This window comes from Lethenteron reissneri, chromosome 53 (assembly GCF_015708825.2).
Source record: "Lethenteron reissneri isolate LAM-NWPU_2019-01 chromosome 53, ASM1570882v1, whole genome shotgun sequence".
NCBI classification, from domain to species: domain Eukaryota; kingdom Metazoa; phylum Chordata; class Hyperoartia; order Petromyzontiformes; family Petromyzontidae; genus Lethenteron; species Lethenteron reissneri.
This window is the reverse complement of record NC_083831.1, coordinates 2,569,500-2,593,240: the sequence shown is the minus strand read 5'-3', so window position 1 is coordinate 2,593,240 and position 23,741 is coordinate 2,569,500. Positions and strand designations below refer to the sequence as shown.

General features: G+C 56.5%; 1 protein-coding gene across 3 annotated transcripts in view; it reads left to right on the top strand.

Moving 5' to 3' along the window:
* Positions 1–22,503, top strand: part of LOC133356287 (E3 ubiquitin-protein ligase pellino homolog 1-like) — a 45,056-nt gene extending 22,553 nt beyond the window's left edge. For all 3 annotated transcript variants that reach the window (XM_061573719.1, XM_061573720.1, XM_061573721.1), the window contains exons 4-7: positions 2,375–2,476; positions 3,916–4,149; positions 4,861–5,079; positions 13,387–22,503. In XM_061573719.1, the coding sequence (XP_061429703.1) occupies positions 2,375–2,476; positions 3,916–4,149; positions 4,861–5,079; positions 13,387–14,061 (1,230 nt within the window). In that variant the 3' untranslated portion in view covers positions 14,062–22,503. The remainder of the gene's footprint in view (positions 1–2,374; positions 2,477–3,915; positions 4,150–4,860; positions 5,080–13,386) is intronic.
* Positions 22,504–23,741: the final 1,238 nt, after the last annotated feature.

Genomic DNA, 23,741 nt, shown 5'->3' with positions numbered 1-23,741 from the left:
TCGCTAAATAAATCCGTCGGTTGTCCCGGCGGTAACTGTGGGTGCCGCAGAAGACGATTGCATATCCCGTGGATGGCGAGAAGAGAAGCCAAGGCAATTGTGCGAGAGCAAACCGTGAAACTGCAGCGTCGTTGGGAGCCATGGCGTGAGAAGCGGGGAGAAAATCCAGAGTAACCGCTGACGGGGGACAGCCTGTGCTGGAAGTGTAACCGGGAAGACCGGTGTTAAACCGGTCTCAGCTTAGCTCAAAATGACGGAGGATGGAGTAGCAGCAGCAGCAGCAGCAGCATCATCATCATTGTGGAGGTAGCAAAGTGTAGCTCCTGATAGAATACAGAACCCCAGGAAGATCATGGAGTTCTGCATCCTATCAGGCCCCTTAAATCGCCATGCACCGTGGTCTTGATTCTGTTGAGAGGTCAGTGTTGAGGGGTAACGAAGAAAAACTCCTCTGCCACCATCTCCGTCGTGAAGTCATCTTGAAGACGGCGAGTGGCGATCTTGAAATCGATCAGCCGGCCACTGTCGCCGCGGCAACCCGAAGAAAGCGGACCAAGCGACCGTCTCCCGTGAGGCGTCGACGGCCGTGACGATGCGTCGGGTTCAAGTCGATTCCAGCGTCCGCGTGACGCGCGCTCTCGTTGGCACCGTGAGAAGCCAATCGTTGTCGGTCGGTGCGTCGTCGTCGTGTGCGCTTGGTGCACACGACCCCCTTGCAAGCCGCCGGTGATTCGATTCTTTGAAAGTAAAAAAAAATGTATTACCGAATTGCATAGGACAGCCCGAATTGCAACAACTCTTTGAGCTGTGATGGGAGCGGAGTTGATTGGTTACGGGGATATGAGTAGTTTTGTGTGTGAGCTTATCGACACGTTTACTGCACCTGTACTCTCGGCAGGCACTTAGTTCCCGAATCGATTGCCCTCCTCCTCGTTGCGGTGACCTCGGCACCCTTTGGGCAAGCCCCAACTCGAGGAAGGCGGCGGACGTCGTCTTATTTATTTTAAACCCCGACGATGACGCCGATGGGGAATTCTATTAAACGCGGGACGAGGGCAAGCCAGAGCATGTCCGGTGGGAGTTGAGTCATGATGCTGATGCTTGTTGACACAGTTGCGTCTCGTTTTCAACTCGGTCTCTCTCGCCCTGTCGATCACCGTTCCCACGCTTGGCGTGTCTTCACGGTAAATCCTCCGTACCGCAGATTTGGCAGCGAGCCCCTATTTAGAGATGGGCGTAAAAATAAAAAAAGTCAAACGACAGCACCCAGCCTCCCACGTGGACGCGGCTGCCCCCCCCCCCCCCCCCAGGGATCCTCAGCCGCCCCCCTAGGAGGGGGCTTAGCTGCCCACAGGTTGGGAATAATCCCAGTGGAATCGTAACCGCAGATCTTCTTGGTTCTTTCGGTAAAGTCACGTAGAAGGGAAGTAATAAAATAATAAAAATAAAACATAAAATAAAATAATTCTCACGACGTTTCGGCTACAACGCAAGCAACGTCGTGAGAATTATTTTATTATGTTTTATTTTTATTATTTTATTACTTCCCTTCTACGTGACTTTACCGAAAGAACCAAGAAGATGAATCCCTGCAGTCACGAAAGCTTTAAATCGAAACGTAACCGCAGAATCGCATATCTCTCGCGATCGCAGCCGCTCCGGGCTCGCACACCGCGCGTTTGCCAAATAGAGATGCCAATCTTGCATTCAACGAAAGCGCGGATCCACCACCGGTGACGGGCCGTACGTTTATTCTGGACACGTCTCAAACTGTGGACGTGATCGTGGAGTAGAGTGCACTAAGGATTTTATTTGTTTTACTTGCGCACGTAGTATGGGTAACCGATCAGGGCTGTCATTCCTGATTGGTAGTTCACGAACGGCATTTGTCCACCGTTGACTTTTTACATCCACGCTAGGATGGTGGTGGTAATGGCGCATTCATTTTGACGTATGCGGCATCAGAACCGTCAAGGTGACATGCCCCCTATGTGTTGTTAGGGTGAGTGTCAAATATTCACCGAAGTTGCGTAACCTATGGAACTGCACAGAAATTAATTTACGTTCCTTTGACAATCCACCGCTGGATGAAAGCTTCCGCACGCCACGTCAACCACGGGGGGTCGGTCGACCATACTTCCCCACTGCAGTCAGACCGTGACCGCTTTGGTGTATCTCACGAGGCCCCCCCGCCCCCCCCCCCCCGACGTTAGCCGCGACAGGGAATTGAACCAACCGTGTGAGGGGGGGGCGCTCCTCCTCCTACGCCGTTTCGCATCGCGCGTTCTCCGTAAAATCGCCGACGGTGCAGGCAGCGACGGGCGTGCGGGACACGGATGAATGTGTGCGCGTGTGTGTGTGCGTGTGCGCGCAGGCCGTGTCGAGCAAGGAGCAGCACAGCATCTCCTACGGCCTCTCGCGCAGCCACGTGGTGGTGGTGGAGTACGTCCACGACCCGGACCAGGACATGTACCTGGTGAGATCAGCGGAAGCGGCCTCCGCTCACGCCGCCCCCCCCCCCTCCCCGATCGGCGTTGCCGCTCCATCGTCGCGTCGTCGTCGAGACAAAACGATCCGTTGGGAAATCTCGCCGGGGGCGCCGCAAACGCTTCCCGCGTTACAGAACAGCCCCACCCCAGTGGATACCGCAGAGCTACCCTCGCGAGTTCCCTTCGAGTCACCTCTGGTCCGCACGGGAGGGGGCAGCAATTCCCCCTGACCATCCAACCCGCCGTGCCATCGAGAGAGCAGTGTTCGTCACGTGGCACTAGAACTGATATTTAATTCTCACAGCTGACGGCACGATCGCCGGCCGTCGTGCGCAGCGCCGATGCTGTTGTTGGCACCCCCGTGTCCCCGCCCACCCCCCACCACCCCCCGCTGTGTCGCCACCTTCGTGTCCCCGCTGACCCGTCTCCCCGCCGATGTGTCTGCTGCGTCTCCAAGCCAGCACCGACGCGTCTCCTGCCGAAGCCACCGCCACCGCCACCGCGCCAGCGCGCCCCGCTCCCGTGCGGGTGTGTCCACGTCTGCGCCTGCCCCGCACGCGACTCCGACCGCGCCTGCGTCTGCGTCTGCGCGATTGCGACGGGGGTTTGCGTCTGTGCGTCGCCTGTGCGTGCGCGCTAGTGGCAGGGCAACGCGTGTCTCCTCCGCGGGTCGCGCGACGTGATCTCTAGAGAGACGTCGACGTGACGGCCTCCGCGTGGACGGACACCGGGGAGCGACGTCTAAGCCGCACCACCCACAGTGCCAGATTTGCGGTCACCCCCTTCGTAGGTGGAAAGTGAAAGGAAGCCCGGAATCTTGACCGGACCGACGCGCGTGTCGCAAACCGCAGGGCGCGTAGCGTAGCCAAGTTTAGCGCCAAGGCGGCGGCGATTCGCCCAACGCCGTCGGCTGAAAGCCTTCGTGAGGCTCCCACACTTCGGCTGCGGACCTCTGAGGTCGTCGCGGTTCGCTTGGCCGTGGAAGATAGCGACCCGGCAGGTGGTTTGTAGAGAGCGTCGACTGCACCACCCTCGGGAGGTTTCGCTCGGAGTCGACGTAACGCGGCTCGATCCCCCCGTCGTCTCCCGGCAACGCCTCCTCGGCGGGCCGCGGCCGGTGGGCGGCGGCGGGGGGTCCCCCTGGTGGCAGGATGGCAGAAGGGCCTCCCGGCCAAGCGGATGAGCCGCAGTTCCGACCCGTCAATTGTTTTGACGTTCCCGTAAACGGCGAAGCGCGCGCACTGGCGTCCGCCACCAATAAAAGACGTCGCGGCTCGCGGCCTGGCGCGGGAACGCCCGTGCCCACGCCGTGACGGTTGCCCACGCCGTCTCCCCACGCGTGACGGGTGCCCGTGTGACGGGTGCACACGTGAGGGTTGCCCACGTGACGGTTGCCCGCGTGACGGTTGCCCGCGTGCCCACGCAGGTGGGTCGCTCCGGCGAGGCTCCCGTCGACTTCGTGGTGATGGACACGGCGCCGCGGAAGTCGCCGGGCGGCGGCGGCGGGGACGGCGGCAGCAGCACCGGCAGCGGCGACAGCCCGACGGCGCAGAGCACCATCTCGCGCTTCGCGTGCCGCATCCTGTGCGAGCGCTCGCCGCCGCACCGCGCCCGGGTCTATGCCGCCGGCTTCGACTCCTCCAACAACATCTTCCTCGGGGTGAGCGGCTCGCCCAGAGGCTCGGGCAATATACCTCAAGGGGCTGGGCCTACCTAAAGAAAAATAATAATAACAATAATAATCCATAATGGCATTTTGTTGGGGTTAGATCACCTAAATAGAAATGTGTTTTTAATGTCACCACTGCCCAATACGGCCAATTGGTAAGGTTTGTCACGTAAACAAAACGTGCCAATTCGTTACTCGGTCACTAGCCGCGTGTGTGTTCGAGAGTAAATCCACAACATTTACAATTTGGGTACCGTGACATGCCGATAATTAGAACCAGCCTCATGAGGCGACAGAGTTGTGGAGAAATCCTCCTCCTGTTTCTGTCTTAATATAATAACTGGCTCAAGAAAAAAGATTTCTGTTCGGATACACAAGCGGTTCTTGATCCAGCTGCCTTGTGCTACACCAATGTATGCGTGCGTGCGCGCGCGTGCGTGTGCGTGCATGCAAACCCGGCCACCTGAGTTTGATTCCCGCTCACGGCTACCAACACAGACGACGATTATCTGAACCGGTCCTCAGCCTCTCCCCTAGGTTGACGCGGCCTCTAAATGAGGACCTGGTGTGGTGTGTAAACATCGGCACTGGGCGCCGTGCTGACCCTTAATAGGCGCTTGCTAATGGCGCTCGCCCCGACGGTCTGTTTAACGGCTGTGCCGGTGTGTGGGGGTTGGGGTTGCCGGACCTTGGTGTGCACAGGAGCGTGCAACTAAGTGGCGCGACGCGGACGGCTCCATGGACGGCCTCACGACGAACGGCGTGCTGGTGATGCATCCACGCGGCGGCGGCGGCGGTGGCGGCGGCGGTGGCGGCGAGCTGTCCGAGCTGGTGCAGCCCGGAGTGTGGCGTGAGGTGTCGGTGGGCGGCAAGGTGTACACGCTGCGCGAGACGCGCTCCGCACAGCACCGCGGCTGCCTGGTACGGATGTGTGTGTGCGTGTGCGTGCGTACGTGTGCGTGCGTGTGTGTGCGTTGTGGCTAAAGCACAGAAAGTTGGCACAGTAGGGGGCACAGGTGGTACATCAGCCAGTCATCTCGGTCATCTCGGTCAGTCGACCCGTGGCAACTGGGTCTGCCCCGTGACCTCCTGCCAGCGGGCGTTCGACACTTCACGTGGCCTCAAGGTGCACATGGCCTGGCACAAGCGCCGTGGTGACGTCACCGCCACTTAGTGGCGAATGGCGCTTGTTGTTGTTGTCGTATGTGTGCGTGTGCCACAGTGGGGAGCGGTAGTGTAGCGGTTAGCGCTACGCTGTGCTATGAACCTGGCGACCCGGGTTCGATTCCCGCTCACGGCCAACACCAGTGACGATTATCTGAACCGGTCCTGGGCCTCCCCTAGGTCGACTCGGCCTTAAATGACTACCTGGTGCGGTGTGTAAACATCGCCACTGGGGAGACAAAGGCGGTCGGGCGTGGTGCTGGCCACCCACCCCCTCGTGTACCGTTCCGGCCTTCATAGGCGCTCGCTAACAGCACTTGCCCCTACAGTCTGTTAAGGCTTACGGGGGATATTTGTGTGCCACAGTACGGGGCAGAGGTGGTGCATCGGCCAGTCATCTCAGTTGACCCGTGGCACCTGGGTCTGCCCCGTGACCTCCTGCCGGCGGGCGCTCGACACTTCACGTGGCCTTAACGTGCACATAGCCTGGCACAAGCGCCGTGGTGACGTCACCGCCACTTAGTGGCGAATGGCAGTTGTTGTGGTTGTTGTGGTCCTGAAAAGATCCTGCCAAGAATTATTCAACATCTCCTTGCTAGGCACTCTAAGGAGAAGCTTGCAGAGACCCAATGTGGTTTCAGGCCAGGACAGTCCTGCACAGATGCCATATTTTCTGTCCGTCTGCTATAGCAGAGGTGTTGGGAATTCCAACAAGACCTACATCTCTGCTTTATTGACCTGGTCATGGCCTTTGATACTATCAGTAGGCCTGGGCTCTGGGTTGTTCTTCGTGCTTTCAGAGTCCCTGACTGTTTTCTAACAATCATTAATAACCTTCATGATGTTATCTTTAAAAAAATGTAGAAAGCGCCTTATCTAAGGAGCTTTAGACAGAGTTAACAACGGTACAGTATGTGAATGTAATGGTGGAAATGAGGTGAATGAAATAGATGAGAGGAAGCAATGGACAAATCTGTGATGCGTGAATTCGGTGAAAGTGAAATTGATGGCAGTAAATGACAATGAATGGATTGAATGAACGGGGTTCGTGAGTGATAGCCATGCAATGATAATATGAAGAGGGAGGAGTAATGGTGGTGGTTGTGAGGCGGACGTGAAGGGGTCGTGGGGGTCAGCTAGGCAACAATAAGTGCGAGTTTTGAGTGAGGAGTGGAAACTTCGTGAGCGAAGGTGACCGCTTAATGTGGAGGGGGAAGTTTGTTCCAGTGAATGGCGCGGGGGGAGAAGAGAGAGAGAGAGACGGTGTGGATTTAGCACAAGGAGGAGGAACAGACACACAGAGACGGCAAAGATTGAGCACGTAGAGAGGGCGAGAAGGCGTCACGTAGAAAGATGCAAGTGGCAAGAAGCAGCAGGAGTGGCAGCATCGGGTGGTGGTGAGACCCAAGTTTCGGTGAGAGCGAAGGCATCTCAAGATGGAGGGACAGAAATGCATCAAGGGTCAAAGCAGAGTTTTGTTTGCAAACGGAACATGCATTCCAGAGCCCCGGTTTAAACTGGCAGTCACGGGGTGGAGGGATCGGTGGGTGGAGAATGGGAAAGGGAGGGGGCTGAAGATTAGCAAGGGGTGGGACGTGGCTTAGATCGGATGGAATGGTGGAGCGAGAGTAGCGTAAGTAGATGTCAAGGCGGACCGAGGGCGGCTAAGGAAGGAGATGACAGGTATTGACGAGGGTGATGATGAAAGATGGATGAGAGTACCAGGTGATGGTGGAATTAGGATGGGAGGTAGTGGATGCATGGAGAGAGATGGATGATCTAAGTATATGGAGCATGAGAAGCGACGCGGAGAGTATGACTCCTGCCAGCTCGACAACAGCGGCGTCGACGTCTGGGGAGTTTTGGCCAGGATGATTTCCAAAACGATGAAGTTCAGCGATTAACAAGGAGAGAAGATGTTTAGGAGAAGCAGTGGGACTGGGAGGGTAAGCAGCAGCCCGTCACGCGAGTAGGCCGGACCAGGCTACGGGAGGCAACACATTTATTTAACTCCAACACACGGGGTAACTTCCCTCTTAACAGAATAACAACCTATGGTGGTGACCACCAGGCTAACTACACTAGTTACAACGTAACTGCTACTACGGACCGGGACTAACAGCTTCGGCCCAGGTCCACGTGTTGGAGACTCGGTAGGACGTAGAACGTAGACGAAGGCTTCTTCCAGGATGAACAACAACAGCCCCGGTCCCTCTGGGGGACCTGGCTTTTATCCTCTGCGGCGTGGCTGACTCCGCCCTTGGCCACGACCACCTTCCAGAATCCTCGGGAAGGATCTGGATCCCGACCACGTGACTACCCCCAGCCCCCACTTGGGGCCCCTTTGTAGACTTAACTGGTCACATGTCCTCCCGGGTCAACCAGAGTGCCATGGCCTTTTGTAACCTCATTCTTAGGGCCGGCACTCACACGCCGTGTCCTGTAGGGGCTGGCACTGCACGCCAAGCATGGTGCAATCCAGCGCTATCAAACAGCGCTCACCAAACCCCTATAGGGCCGGTACTACACCCACATCACTGCGGTGTCCGTGATGTTGTTACACCGCACGCCGTGCCTCTCTCGGGCCGGCACTGCACGTTCACATCTCGCGATACATGTGTGTGTACGTGCTGACCTTCATAGGTGCTTGCTAACAGCACTTGCCACAACAATCTGTTGAGGCTATACTAGGGGATTTTTTTCTATGTTTGTGTTCGTGTGTGTGGGAGGAGTGGTGGCGCAGCGGTTAGCGCGCTTGCTTCGGACCCGGTGATTCGAGTTTGATTCCCGCTCATGGCCAACACGGGTGATGATTATTATCTGAACCTGTCCTGGTCCTCCCCTAGGTTGACCTGGTTGCAATGTGTAAACATCGCCACCAAACACCTCGTGCGCCATGCCGGCATTAGGTGCTAATTCACTAGCGGCACTTTCCCCAACAGTCCGTGAAGACTACACGGGCGGGGGGGGTCTCTGTTTCGTTGTTGTGTGACGTCCTCACACGGGCAGCCCCGTACCTGCAAGCGTGTGTGCCCAAGCAGCCATGAGCGCTCGCCCATCATGCTTGGTGTCCACAAATCGACAACGTGTAATCGCGAGCAGAAAAAAATGTATTCAGTCGCCCCAGCGGGAGGTCACCACGACCCAGCCGGAGGTCATCACGACCCAGCCAGAGGCCACCACGACCCAGCCAGAGGTCACCACGACCCAGCCGGAGGTCACCACGACCCAGCCGTAGGTCACCACGACCCAGCCGGAGGTCACCACGACCCAGCCAGTAGGTCACCACGACCCAGCTGGAGGTCACCAGGATTCAGCGGGAGACGACTGTTAAACGATTGAAGCAATTCTTTTTTTGGACCAGGTTAAGCCCACTGAGCTATGTAGCGCGTTTTCAAAAGCCACAAATGATAGCTCAACAGAGTGACTTATCACCGTGTGCAGCCAAGTACAAGTGTAATAAAGGACTCAGACGCTTCTCTCTGACTCCGTGTCCTTTATTTGGGGTTCGCGTTCTCCTTCCCTCACGGCACTCCTCCTGAGACTCTCTGCCTGGCAGCTCCACATCTGCCTTCGCTCCCGTAGCCTTCCGCGCTCCTGCAGCTCCGCTGCAGGCTCTTGGTGCAGCCCTCTGGCTGCTCTCACAGCAGCTCCATCGCTGCTCCCTATTCCTCCGTGCGTGGCGATCTCGCCACCTCCCAACGTCAGCCCTTTGTGGCCTCTGTGGCTATCTCGCCATCTCCTACCTCAGCCCTTCGTGGCCTCTGTGGCTATCTCGCCATCTCCTACCTCAGCCCTTCGTGGCCTCTGTGGCTATCTCGCCATCTCCAACCTCAATCCTCCACTCTCTCTTCCACCCCGCTGGCTGGCGCCGTCATGAGCCCCTCAGCCACCAGGCTGAGGCACGGCGACCACCCAACGTGTTCACCACCCTTCACTCCCCCGACTGACCCAGATGGCTTCCTGTCTCCCCGCTATAACTTCTCCCCCTCGTGACCCTGACTCCTCCCTCTCGGATCGTCATATCCGCCCCACCCATTTACGCCCGCATTACACTACCCTCCCCCGTAGAGAAAATTCCAGCCGTCCTCGGCTGAAACAGAACAAAATAATGCGGGCGAAGGCATCACAATCAGGAGTCCCCCAGACACAACGGAGATTATAAGAACAACAACACAAGTAACGAAAGGGGAGGTATCAGGAACTGGAACAGAACACCGGCCTGTCCTCCGCGCAACAACAACAAGAATAAGAATGGCACAATGCACAACAACGGCAACTGACACGCAAGAACGGCCAACGCGCACAACCCAGGAATGTGGTGTTTTAGTGCGTGTCCATGTTGCAGTTCCATCCGCTCGGCCCAAGTCCAACGTCAAAGAGCAACTGGTAGAGCAGGAATGACGAACAGGCGCTCAATCGCTCCTTCAAGTCCTCGTCCAGTTAGCACACCAGGTAACACCCAGTGTGGCAGGCACTGAAGATCTGTGACGAGAAGGAGAATCCAATCCCCTGAGGCACAACACAACGCACATCCACATGTCGTACACGACAGCCACCCGGCCCCAGGGTAGTGGAGATGATGTAAATCCGGCCCGCTTAAAAAAAACCCCCATAAATACCCAAAATAAACGCGATGGATGCCCCAGTATTTACATTTTAACAACAATATTATTTACACGTGACAACAACAACAACAACAAAATTTCCTGCTCTTACCCACCAGCAATCCTCCCTTGAGGACCAGCACAGACATCGCACGTACACAGCATGTACCCACGGTCACTCTCAGCAAAGCCCCCAGTCGCACACCCTCGCGTGGAGAGAGCCACGCTCCCCAGCGGTAACGTTTAACTCGCCCTAACCCCCACCGTGGTCGTCAACCCACAGCAACATCCACTGACCATACTCTCAGCTAGTGCAATTTCGGGGATGAGCAGCAACTCGGCCATGCTCCTCCCTTACTATCCCATCAGAGATGGACACACACCAGCCTCGTATAGCCTGATGCTTTATAGCCCAGGGAAGGTTCATCCCCCGGCAATGCCAGACCCCATGGACTCCCCCCACGGGGCAATGTTCTCTTATAGAGACAATAACACCCTAACCCAGATCCCGTGAGCCCCAGGCACACCAGGTTCAGTCTGCCACCGCACAACTGAACCATGACTCCCCGAGCCATATGAGCACATGGCCCATTAGTTTAAGACATACCACGGAGGTTTCGCCTCCGGGCTGTCAGGTCAGCCATCAGCCATAGGCCGATGTGACCACAACTCATGCATCACCCAATCAACAATGGCAGGCATAACAGATGGAATATTTGCCCCACCTCGGTTTATCCCGCGCGCTCAAAATGGCGTCCCCCTTCGCCCAGCGCGTTCGCGCAATATCTCGCGCGCACTCAAAATGGCGGCCCTTTCCGCAAAGCGCATCGTCGCCATACCCCGCGTGCGCGCAAAATGGCGGCCCAACGTGCGAACACGTGGCCAGTTTTCTCCATTCGTGCACCCCAGCTTCCCTATGCTGGGGGTCACAAAATGCATCCCCCGTCTTATTGTAACAACCCCAACAACGATAGACGCACAGCCCCAGCTTGCTGCGCGCAGCAGTCATATCGGGGAATTTTTAACCAATATTTTACCAACCACATTAGTTACACAACCCAACTCGCAAAGCAACTCGTGGCTGCATGCAATCAACTGAATACGCGACGCCACTTGGCGCCCATTTATGATCCCATTAGCATTAACATCTAAGCCACCCACAACGGCGTCATCGCGCACCCTCATTTTCAAAAAGCTCAATTACCCCTATAATATACACGCAATCTCGTGTGCACAACACCCATACAACCAAATTTTTGGGTCCCCCTCGAATTTGTTACCAATTCCCAACAGGTACGCACAATATAATAACAATCCAATTTCAATAGTCAACCACTGCATCGCACCCCATAACCGTACAGAACGGTGTAACAGCACATGCAGTCAGCATATCGCGATCACACGCGTACATTTAAGCACAATAGCAAACAGATCTGCAGGCAACCAACACACCATTAATCCTGTCGTAGCTTTGCAGCAACAACACAAATATTCTCTCTCTTGCAACAACCGCATCGCACACAGCACCTCGCAGCACAATACACCAAAAAAAATTTTTTTTTTTCAATTAAGCCCATCGCGCACGGTAACCCACGAGATGGTACAGCACAGGATACCCGACGCTCCCAAGTTAATAATTAACTTCACCATCAAGATAACAACTCCATGCAGCAGCGCACACACACTATTTGACACTCAGCAACACAGCAGACTCTCCGTCCATTCTCAACACACGCACACACTTATATTGACACCAAGCAACAAGCAGATAGCGCGTTCATCGTTATTACACACACATACACACACAGTCCGAACCGCGCTCCGCACAATCGAGTCATAAGAGAAAACCAAAATAGCCCCCCGGCCCTCGAAAGATGGGTGAGGTGCGTGTTAAGGCCGGGTGCGTATCGTTACGACTCGCCCGGGGCTGCAGCAAGAAGAGGACGGCAGGGTGGCAACTTGAGACGCCTCGCAGAACTCGTTCGGCGACTTGACTGCTCCGTTGTCACGCACCCGAGCCAGGACGGGAAGCTCCCGCCCCAGCAGCTGCAGAATCGGCGTCTTCTCCTCGCAGCACCCCCTCGAAAAACAGCAGCTCACAGCAGGCTGCTCACCCCGCGGCACCTCCAGATGGCAGCGGAAGGCTGCCTCTCCGCCGCGATGTTGAAGATGGCGGCGTCCTCCCGCCGCGGTGAAGACAAGATGGCGGCTTCCCGCCGTTTCTCCCCTGCCACGCCCAAGATGGCGTCTTTGTGCCACGTGGCAAATGGCGCTGGCAGCGCAGGAAAGGCGGAGGCCTGCGGATCACCACCGGGCCTCCCCGACGTCGTCCTTGGCGTGGTGAACTCACACAGTTGCGCCAGCACGATTTTCAAGGTCTCCATCTGCGCCGCCATCTGTCTCCATCGTAAGTTGGCGTCCTCCGGCACAGACAAGTCCACCGACGCGGCGACACCTTGCTCACCCGGACCCGTACTCGTTCCAGCACGGATCTCCTCTTCCATCGCAGGCAGGTCCACCGTCTGAGGAAGGTCGTCGTCGTCGGATGATGTAGCAGATGATGGCGCAGGGATATTCTTTTTTTTTTTCTCAGTTGTTTTGAGATGCCGTTTCACTTCTGACACCAGTGTAATAAAGGACTCAGACGCTTCTCTCTGACTCCGTGTCCTTTATTTGGGGTTCGCGTTCTCCTTCCCTCACGGCACTCCTCCTGAGACTCTCTGCCTGGCAGCTCCACATCTGCCTTCGCTCCCGTAGCCTTCCGCGCTCCTGCAGCTCCGCTGCAGGCTCTTGGTGCAGCCCTCTGGCTGCTCTCACAGCAGCTCCATCGCTGCTCCCTGTTCCTCCGTGCGTGGCGATCTCGCCACCTCCCAACATCAGCCCTTCGTGGCCTCTGTGGCTATCTCGCCATCTCCTACCTCAGCCCTTCGTGGCCTCTGTGGCTATCTCGCCATCTCCTACCTCAGCCCTTCGTGGCCTCTGTGGCGATCTCGCCATCTCCAACCTCAATCCTCCACTCTCTCTTCCACCCCGCTGGCTGGCGCCGTCATGAGCCCCTCAGCCACCAGGCTGAGGCACGGCGACCACCCAACGTGTTCACCACCCTTCACTCCCCCGACTGACCCAGATGGCTTCCTGTCTCCCCGCTATAACTTCTCCCCCTCGTGACCCTGACTCCTCCCTCTCGGATCGTCATATCCGCCCCACCCATTTACGCCCGCATTACACAAGTACTCTTAAATGCGTGAATCTAAACGTGGGGGGTGGGGGAGAAACCGGAGGACTCTGAGAAGAACCCACACGCCTCCGGGGAGAGGGAAATATACAGCAGGCGTCGGGGTCGGGATCGAACCCACGACCTCCTGCAGGCGAGGGAGTTAACATCTCGCCACCGAGACATGCAGCGCCCACCCTCCCTGACCCCACACCCCCCCCATGCGGTGTGCGGCCCGTCCAGGTGGAGACGGAGAGCAACGAGCTGCAGGACGGCTCCCTCGTCGACCTGTGCGGCGCCACGCTGCTGTGGCGCACGGCCGAGGGCCTGCGCCGCTCGCCCACCGTGCGGCACATCGAGCTGCTGCGCCAGGAGCTGAACGCCGCTCGGCCGCAGTGCCCCGTGGGGCTCAACACCCTGGCCTTCCCCAGCACCGCCCAGCAGCAGCAGCAGCGGCGCATGGGCGGCGCCGCGGGGGGAGGGGGCGGCCGTTACGTCGCCCGGCCCGACGCTCGACAGCCCTGGGCCTACCTGACGTGCGGCCACGTGCACGGCCGCCACGATTGGGGCTTGCGCGAGGACGCCGCCGCCGCGGGAGCCGGGGGGACGGGGGCCGCGTGGCAGCAGCAGCAGCAGCAGCAGGACCAGCGGCGCGAGTGCCCCGTGTGCCGCTCGCTGGGGCCCTACGTGGCCCTGTCGCTGGGCTGCGAGGCCGGCTTCTACGTGGACGGGGAGGCCCCGACGCACGCCCTCACGCCGTGCGGCCACGTGTGCTCGGAGCGCACGGCGCGCTACTGGGCGGCCGTGCCGCTGCCCCACGGCACGCACGCCTTCCACGCCACGTGCCCCTTCTGCGCCGCGCAGCTCACGGGCGAGCAGGGCTTCGTGCGCCTCATCTTCCAAAGCCCCGTCGACTGAGAAGGCCGCCCGCCAGCGGTCGCCCCGAATGTGCGCGCGATCGCTCGCCGCCCCTCCCCCACCGCGCTCGATCGCTCGCCCGTCTCGTCCCCCCGTGGCTCTCCGTGCCGAGTCGTCGCTCTCTTGCCCGGTCGCACAGTTGCCCAGTAAACCGGTCGCCCGCTCGCCCGGTCACTCGGTCGTCCGCTCGCCCGGTCGCTCGGTCAACCGGTCGCCCGGGCGACCGCTCACCCGGTCGCTTGGTCAACCGCTCGCCCGGTCAACCGCTCGCCCGGTCAACCGCTCGCCCGGTCGCCCGGTCGCCCGGTCGCCCGGTCGCTCGGTCGCTCTGTCGCTCTGTCGCCCGGTCGCTCGCTCGCTACGCCCCGGCCCCCTACTGCCCCGCAACACCACTGGGGGCTCTTGGGGCAGTCGAGGGGCTGTGCGCAACGAACGACTTGGGTCCCTCCACTCGACCCATTCCCCCGCCCCGGCCAGTGTTCATGGAGTTTACATTCCAGTCCTGTTTAGTCTCGGGGCTTAGGCTATTTGTCAACAACCTGTGTGGATTTCCGTGAAAGCGAGACACGTGGGAGCATTTGCCGACCTGCGAACGAAATGCACGGACGAAAACTTAAGATAAAATCCAGTGGAGTTTGAATCTGATGAGCGAGCAGTGGGATGGTGGCGGGAGACTGTCGAGGTCAGACCTTAGAGGTTATCGGGTCGCGTGTCTGGCAGAGGTGGGCGGAAAGCTTTTGGCCGCAATGGCGATCTTATCCTCGAAGATAAAAAAAATATCAAAAGATAATAAAAATCACACAGGTTGTGCATCGAATAGCCTAACGGGGCTCGAAGTGCCGACTGCATCAACACTGCCACTGGCTGACCCCCCCCCCCACCAACCCCAGACCCCCCCCCCCGGTCGTCCGCGCATGAACCGCACCGCAGCGTCACGGGGGTGTGGGGGGGTCGTGAGGATCGCGACGGAGGAGGAGGGGGAAGGACCACGTCCCCCGAACGTCGCGTTGTGACAAATTGTCGCCCGCGGGGTGTGTGTGTGTGTGTGGTTATTTTTTTTACATTTCGAAGCCGTAAAGGGCACGGCGCTGTTTCATTTTGGATGCAAATTGAGTTCGTTTTTTTTTGTATTGGTATTTAAGAAATTGTTTTCAAGGCTGCACAGTTGATTTTGTACAATCTCCCACCTATTTATAAATTGCAATGCAAGGATTTATTTAAGTTGTTTGTGTTGCTTCTGAGTGTAAATGAGCCGTTTTTAACGTCTGCTCTCGTGAACTAAAAAAAGCCTCCGTTGGGGTCGGAGGCGAGTCGTCCCGCAATCTTGATATTAAAGTATTTTCTTTTGCGCCGAAACAAAATGCCCCCAGGTCCCTGTCGCAGCTGGCTTACCCTGCCCCATTATTTAAATGCTGGAGCCTAATTATAGACGAGAGCTGTGGTGGTTTATTTTTGTTTCTTGGAGTATTTATTTTGAAGTGTGCCATGATTCTCGTGCTGCCGCTGCTACGTGAGTTGGCGGAAGTCTGTCGTGGGTCCGGAAGACGCCGTTGCGCTTAGAGGTGCATAGATTACAAGATTTACCCCCCCACCTGCCCCCACCACACGCCCGCTGTGCCAAGCCTCCATAGACACGTGACGGCTATGACAAGACGTGTCATAGCCTTGGGGGGTGGAGGCGGGGGGGGGCGGCCTCTTGACAAGAATGATACAGAGACCCAACTCCCCAACAATTTTTGCCGAGGTCGGCTCTGACAGAATATGACGAGGGCTTTGGGGGGGGGGCGGGGTTCAGAGTTTAAACCAGCGACAATGGCTCTACAGAATACATAACAACAATAGTGGCTCACGAGAGGAGAAGATTTCTGATCCGGTTCACGAGCCGTTCTTGATCCAACTGCCTTGTGTTGCAGCAATGCAGGCGTGCGTGTGCGTGCGTGCGAAGGGGCTCCAGTAGACCGGTCTATGCTCGGCACTTGCGTGCACGCGTGCTAACGTCACCTCGCTCGCACCGTCTCAGCGGTGGGCGGACGCCCGGCAGCAGCGGTAACGGCCCGTGGCGTTTCACTTCAATGAACCGGTCGGCTGATGACGCACCGGCACGCAGCGATTACGAAACACTTGCCTCCGGACCAAATGCACGTAACTAGGAATGCTTCTTCATACCGCCGAACGCATAGGGGGGGGGGGTGGTGGGGGTGGTGGGGGGTGGGGAGATCTAGGGCCCCACGCTGCGGCCACGCACGGGACTTCGTTCCGTAGGGCCCCACTGCCCCCCCGAGGCCAGCGGTGATATTGAGAAACTTACAAGAGAATGGGCGTTCCCGAAGTTCAAAGCGTTTTAAATCTGGCCGTACGTTAAGAGACGCGAAAAAAATGGATTGTATTTTCTCTGATGTACAACAAACTAAAAATTACAATTTCCCCTCCTAGAATCCACACTGCCTGAGTTCTGCTGCTTCGGAGATGCTCCCAGTGATATCCGTCACTGGGAGCATCTCCGTCGCGCTAATCGGGTCCTAGAGGGGGGGGGGACACGTCGGTACGCGGGCGACGACGCCGCACCTCCGATTTATCGCGGCCGTGCTAAGTGCAGCGCGAAAGAAGTTCAGCACGCACGTAGGTCGAGAGCGCCCTCTCTTGCAGCGGCAGACGTGTGACGGGTTCTTGGGAACGTGTGGCGGCCCGGACAGAGCCCCCCCCCCTGTTCCGAGCGTCTGGCTGACCGATGGGGGGGGTGGGCGTACCTCGTACCTCCGCACGGTCTGTCTCGCCACCTCCTCCTGCTCGGATCGATCTGATGTCCGTCTACTCGAAAGACGTCCGCCACCGCAACACCGTTGCGTGTCGTTTCTTAGCGTGCGGTCGGAATTGCTGCCCGCATCTTCCGACCGCTCCTGCTCCGTTTATTTCTGGACGTTCCGTTCATCTGCGCCCACGTGTGTGACCATTGTCGTGAAGGTGAAGAGGGTGGGTGGGGGGGTGGGTGGGTGGGGGGGTGCGGAGGCTGAAGGAAGGTCTTGAAATGTTAATTTAATTTTTTTAGAAAATATCACACGTTCATGGCAGCTCTCTCTCGCGCGCGCGCACGTTTAAAATGTTCGAGTGAATTCGTCGCTACCGTTGATCGTAGTGGACTAAGGGAAGCAGGCTTGGGCTGCCGTGGAGGGCGGGAGAGGGGAGACGCGCTGAAGCCCGCGGTGACGAGAGAGGGCGCGATGAGTCCGGCGGTGCGACCGCTCTCACCACCCCCGTAACCCCCGCCTCGAAGTTCTCTTCGGCCCGCCAGTTGACTGAAGCACGGTGGCGATTTCACACGGGGGCGGCGCTGGCAAATGGCGGTGGCATTGCCATGTCCTCCTGACGTCGCTGTGTGTGGCACCACGGCCGGTTGGTGCCGTGTTCTCTTGGCGATGCTGCGGCGAGCACCGTGCCGTCATCGGGTGGCAGCGACGATTCGGTGGAACGACAGTGCCCGGCATTGGCGCCACACACCGTGCCACTCGGAGGTCGTCGTCCCCCCCCCCCCCTCGCTGTCTTAAGTTATTATTGCGTCGGTGGTGTCGCTGCTTGTGTTGTTTGGCAGCTGCTTCGTTTGTTGCGCCGAGTATCCGTAAAAAAAAAACAGCCGAGCCGCGTTGACGACGCGCCAGCGTGGCTCTCGCTCGTCGCCGGCACTTGCGAGATTCCCCCGGACGGCGCAAATAAATCTCTCGAGTTTTGCTACGTAAATTATAGAGTGGTTGGTGGTTGGTGGGTGGCAGGGGCGCTGGAGGGACACGGGGTGGGGGTGGACCGCGTCCGTTTTTGTAAGTGGCGACGGTGACGCGGACAGAGGCGAGAGAGAGAGAGGATTTTGGGGGGGAAACGTTTAAAAAAAAAAGTTATTTTACGATCGACGATGAAATCGTGGGCAGCGTTGTGTGGTGTGTGAGGAATAGCGTCTTGAGGTTCGGCGTCTACGCTTCCCGATTACACAAAACAAGGGGGCCACTCCGCTACGCAGCGTCCGTAACCCAAGCGGGACGCACGTGTGCGCGACCTGCGTTGACGACGCCGCCTGCCATCTCCACGTGATCTCGTGCGCGCCCTCTCGGTGACGGCCCGCACCGCTCGCCCCGTGTGGCGCAGGGCAGAGTGGGGCAGCCACTCACGCGGTGCTTCGGGGTTAACGGGGGCGGGTAAAACCGGGACACCTGCAACCGTTGTGGTTAACCCTGACAAGTCAACTATTTATTTGACCCTGTCCGTCAACCCTTTCGTAAACCATTCCTTGAACCCCTTTTAGTCACCCTCTCGTTAACCCTTTCGTCAAACCTCTTTTCGCCCTTTCGTGAGCCAGTCGCCGCTATCACTAACCCCCTTCGTGAACCCCCCCCCCCCCATACCGTCAACCCTTTATTCAACCCCGTCGTGAGCCCTTCACCCGCCACGTGGCATGCGTGCATCATCGCGTGCATCATCGCCTGCGCGCTACCCCCATTTGTCCGTACACTACACACCTGGTCTGCTTTGTTACAGATGTTCAATTTGTTAGACGCGGCAGCGGAGTCGGTCTCGACCTCCTGCTGGGCGCCCGTCCGGCCTTCCGGCTCGGCTCGGTAACAACCAGGAACTTGACAGGAACTTCCCCCCGCCGCCCGAGCCAAGAAGCACTTTGAAGTGGCCTGGGGCTCGAACTACAGAGTTGGGGCCGCGAGGCCCGGATCGGCGTCGGAGTACCCCCGGTAGCAAGGGTACACCCCCCATCCCCCACCCCACCCCACATCCCCCCCACCCCCCCCCACATCCCCCCCACCCCCCCCAACCCCTCCACCACTCCCTCATCCCTCCCACCACCCCATCTCTCCCCGTCACCCCCACCTTCCCTCCCCACCCCCCATCCCCTCCCCCACCCGCTCCCCCACCACCCCTATCCCTCTCCCCCATCCCTCCCCACCGCCTTCCCCCCCACCACCCCCTCCTCACCACCACCCCCTCCCCCCTACCACACCCCCTCCCCGGCTCATTTGCCATGCGCGTGAGCCGGAGTGCCCCCGCGTGTGCCGGGTGGTGTCGAGAAGAGAGGAGAGAACCCCCCACAGCGTTTTCACAGTTCGAGTGCGACGGTGAGGCTGGTGATTGGCTGGCAGCCTCGTCGGGCGGTTTTGCCGGAATTGTGAAGTCGCGACTAATTGCCACGTTTTTGTTCACGTGACAAACCTGAGTTGATTGGCTGTGTCCGGTGGTGGTGGTGCGGGGTTAACGACATGTTTATATTTTTACGCGATCTAACCCAAAAAAAACCTTCTGTGGATAATATTGGTCGAGAAAGCCGGCGTGCCAAACTGTTTTGTATTTATTTAACTTTTTTTAACCTTCGCTTCGATCTCCCAGCGGGCTTTCTAACATCGCAAGGAAGAGCGTTCCAGACGGCCACAGAAGCCGATCTGAAAGCGAGCGATGCGGGTGACCGTCTTTGTTCGACGCATAGCCAAAAGCCGTTGCTGCGAGGATGACCAGAGTTCGCGTGACGCTGGTTTATGTTGAAACCGCAATGTTTGTATTGTACAAGACATGACCTCCACCCCCCTACGGTGGCGAGGAGATGTTAACTCCCTCGCCTGGTATACAGGAGATCGTGGATTCGATCCCGACCCTGACGCCTGCTGTATATTTGGAGTTTGCGTGTCTCTCTCCCCGTGGTCGCGTGGACTTTTCTCCCAGTGCCTCCGGTAACCCCCTCCCCCCTCCACATTTTGGATTGGACATCACGCACGCGCTTTGAGAGTGTTTGGCTGCCGTACATTTCCACACGACGACGATGATGATGATGTTGGGCCAAATCGTTGAGCTGTCATTTGTGATAGCCGGGGGTTCCCTTCTGAAAAAATTAACTGGTAAAATAAAAATAAAATAGCGTTAGTCTCCCACCCAAGCCCACCAGATTCCCCGAGTCCTGTAGACTTGGGAGCCGCGTTGTCTGTTCACGCGTCACGCAAGGCAGCAGAGGCGGCCTTCGTAGGCCACGGCGGGCGGTCGTCTGACGGTTCCGCTCAGCCCCGTCTCGTCGAGTGGAAGGCGCTGAGTTTGCTGCCTGCAAAAAGTTCACGGAGGGGGGTGGTGGGGGAGGCGGAGAGCTGGTGTTTATGTTTGTTGTTGTTTAACAGTCTTAGCCATACTTTTTGGTTCTTTCGGTAAAGTCACGTAGGTATGAAATAAATCACGACGGACGCTTGTGTTGCGCCCGAAACGTCGTGATTTATTTTCTACCCACGTGACTTTACCGAAAGAACCAAAGATCATGGATTCCTGCAGTCACGAAAGCTTCAAATCAAGTCTTACCCGTCGCCTGACGGCCGTCTTGAAGCGTCAACTCTCCCTGTTACGCGCGGGGCGATTAATCCAGCTTACGGAATAAACTAAAGTAATAATAATAAAATAAATATCCGTCAGCGTCAGGTTTGGGTTAGATCGTGCCGGTATAAATAAAGCCTTGGATGTGTTTTCAGAGACCAATAACACTGGTCTACACACTTTTTCTGGCATAAGGTATTCCAACGGTTTTAAGGTAATTTTGGGGTGCTGATTCCAAATCTGGCATCAGTTTTTGTCTTATCACATCAGGTTTTTGAGATATCAAATATTGCATTTTCAATAAAAACTGCAGAAGAAAAATATTAAATAAATGTGGATATCTACATAAAATGATATTATAAACACAGTTTCCTAAAAATACAGCACCATATTTTAACACTAAAACAGTCGCTGACTCGTAATAACTTGCAATCATAAGTGACAGAGTTAATTTCGGGTAAAATCAATGAAAATGGGGTATGCCGATAGCATAAAAAATTATGTGATAGAGCAAATCTGAGATCAGATTATTTGGAATCAGCACCCTGAAATTAGTCTAAAACAGCTGCAAAAGTCCAGGCCAGAATTTTTTTTTGTTGACCAGTGTAATGAATCTTCGGTCATATCGGCTCGTTCACATTTCTTACCTCCTCGCCCGTGGCTGCTTTGAATCATAATCAGCCGCTGCTCCTCACTCGTCGATGTGGGTTGCGGGGGGGGTCAGTGACTCGGTGCCCGGCACGTGACTATAGACGTGGTCACGTGTCGGGGCAGTGGGGGGCAAAGTGAACCCCCGACTACTTTCAGAGGCAGGCGACGACCCACGGCGATGCCTTCACACCCCCCACACCCAACCACGCAAAACTCTCCGTAGACGAGCAGAACGACGTTCGTTCGTGTTTTTTGTTGTTGCGTTATCCGCGTGTTTTTGTTGTGTCCAGGCGTGCCTGTGCCCCCCTCCCCTCCTCCTCCCTCCACCTCCTCCCATGACCCCAGATAATCGAGAGACGACCGCTTGCGATGCATCATCGCCGCCCACCGCTTCTCCGACCCTTCGCCGGCGTCGATTTGTACGGAATCTCGACCAGCGCGCTCGCTCGCGTCTGCGTTCGAAATCGGTCGCGGTGGTGTGAGCGAGGCGAGTTGTTGGAGTGGACAGCGGAGCTGCTCGTGTTTTATACAGCGAAGGAGAAAGGCGGTTGGATGGTTGGTTTAAGGGGTTCTCGTGAGAAGTTATTTCGTAATGTTCCAAGCGTTTCTAGTTTCCTCTTCCCCCCAAATCATCACCGTTTGTCGTCGCCGGGAGTCCACACGAAGCCCCGAACGGATGTTTGGCTCGACGGTATAAAGCTGTGGTGGCGTCGGCGGAACGTTGTCTGATAACTCCATTGCGTATGATGCGCGATAACTGCTTGGTAACGATTGGGGTTATCGAGTAGTTAACTCGTAATCGAGGGGGGGGGGGCGGGGGTTTGGGTTAGATCCCGTAAATATAAATGTGTCGTTATTCCCAACATGCCAATGAATTGGTTACCAGTTCAGCAAAACTGGTGTGTTTGAGAGTAAACCCCGCAACATTTACAATTCGAGTGCCGTGAGGTTATATATTCACGCGATCAAACCACCCCTCCGCCCCCTCTCTCTCATGAATAACATTTGTCGTGAAATCCGACAACTACCACGACTACGGTGTTAAACGAGTTCACGCGTATTGGCCGCTGAGAAATGTAATTTTTTACCGTCGGTGCGACTAACGGAGTTCGCCTGCCCATAGGCGATGGGGTAGAGGTTCCTGCCGTGGTCCGTGGCCTAAAGATGGAATTTCCCAGGTTCCAACGACCCCCCCGGGTTGGTCGTGTGAGCGTGCCACCCCGGCGAGGCGTTATTGAAACTCAACAAACAACACGCACACAGGTGGCAGCTTCGAGTGACGATTGTAATGTGTACCCGTACGTTTCCGATTGTACGTTACCGCGCGTTGAACTTTCTTCGCACCGTGCCGTAGCCAACCGGGAAGGACAACAAACGCGAACGTGACGTAAAAGAAGCAGTTTCTAGAGAAATTAGTTTTTATTAAAGTTTTGAGTTGTAACGCGATGACCCTTTTCCCCCCGAGTGGCCTCTCGTTTCTCGGCGGTTCACCTTCTCGGCGGAGGGCAGTATCGACGCCTGCGGTCACGTCTGTCTTCGCGGCCCTCAGGCAGTGGTGGAAATTCCACATTCCTATGGCGGGTGAGGCAACAACCACCGGTGATAGTCCGCTCACACATTCGTCGTTGTAGCCAGAGCCGTATTATCCAAAAGGGCGCAGTAGGCACTGTGCCTCGGGCCTACGGAAACTAAAGGGCCTACGAAAAAATGTTGACCATGTCTTTTTTGTTTGATTAAAAATAAAATTAACCAAGATATCCTGAATAAATATATTTATGTATAGCAAGGATTCGCACAGAGTTCATATGAAGGCAGAGTCATGTCAATTTTTTCCTTTTTTAAGGTGAGAGAAATTAAAAACCAGAGATGGACATTTAGAGATTTTTTTTCTATTGCTAAATTAGCAAATGACATCTTTCAAATTGTGTTTTTCACACAATCTCATTCGCAACAGAGGGTAGCGCAAGAGAAGACAAGGCGCTATCACTGAAGTCATCACTTAAGACATTCGAAACAGAAGTGCCTCGGGCCTACAAGAACCTGAATGCGGCCCTGGTAGTAGCCACGCCAGGGTCCGGATCGATTCTACATGTGGAGGGGAAAACCGGAGGACCTTGTGAAAAATCCACTCGGCCATGGGAAGAGAGACGCAAACTCCAAATATACAACAGGCGTCGTCAGGGTGGGGATCGAACCCACGACCACCTGTATGCCTGACGAGGTAGTTAACATCTCATAGGCATCATGATGATGAGAGAGAAACAAGCAAACTCCAAATACACGGCAGGCGTCAGGGTGGGGATAAAACCCACGACCTCCTGCATACCCGGCGAGGTAGTTAACATCTCTCCACTATGCAAACCCCAAATATACAGCAGGCGTCAGGGTTGGGATCGGGCTCCCAACCTGCATGTCCTTTTTTTTGTATTCTCTTTGCCGCCGGTGAATCGGCTGATGAGGCTGGTGGTTCTGATCACCAGCGAAACTTCGCGGTACTCAAAATGTAAATGTTGTGGGCTTTTACTCTCCAACACACAACCGGTGGGGCTGAAGTAACTTATTCACATTTTGTTACGTGACAAACCTTACCTAATTCACTTTATCGAGTGGTGGCGGGTTCAACGACATACTTAGGCGATCTAACCCCCCACAAAACATTTATTCCGTATAGTATTGGTCGAGAAAGCCTCCTA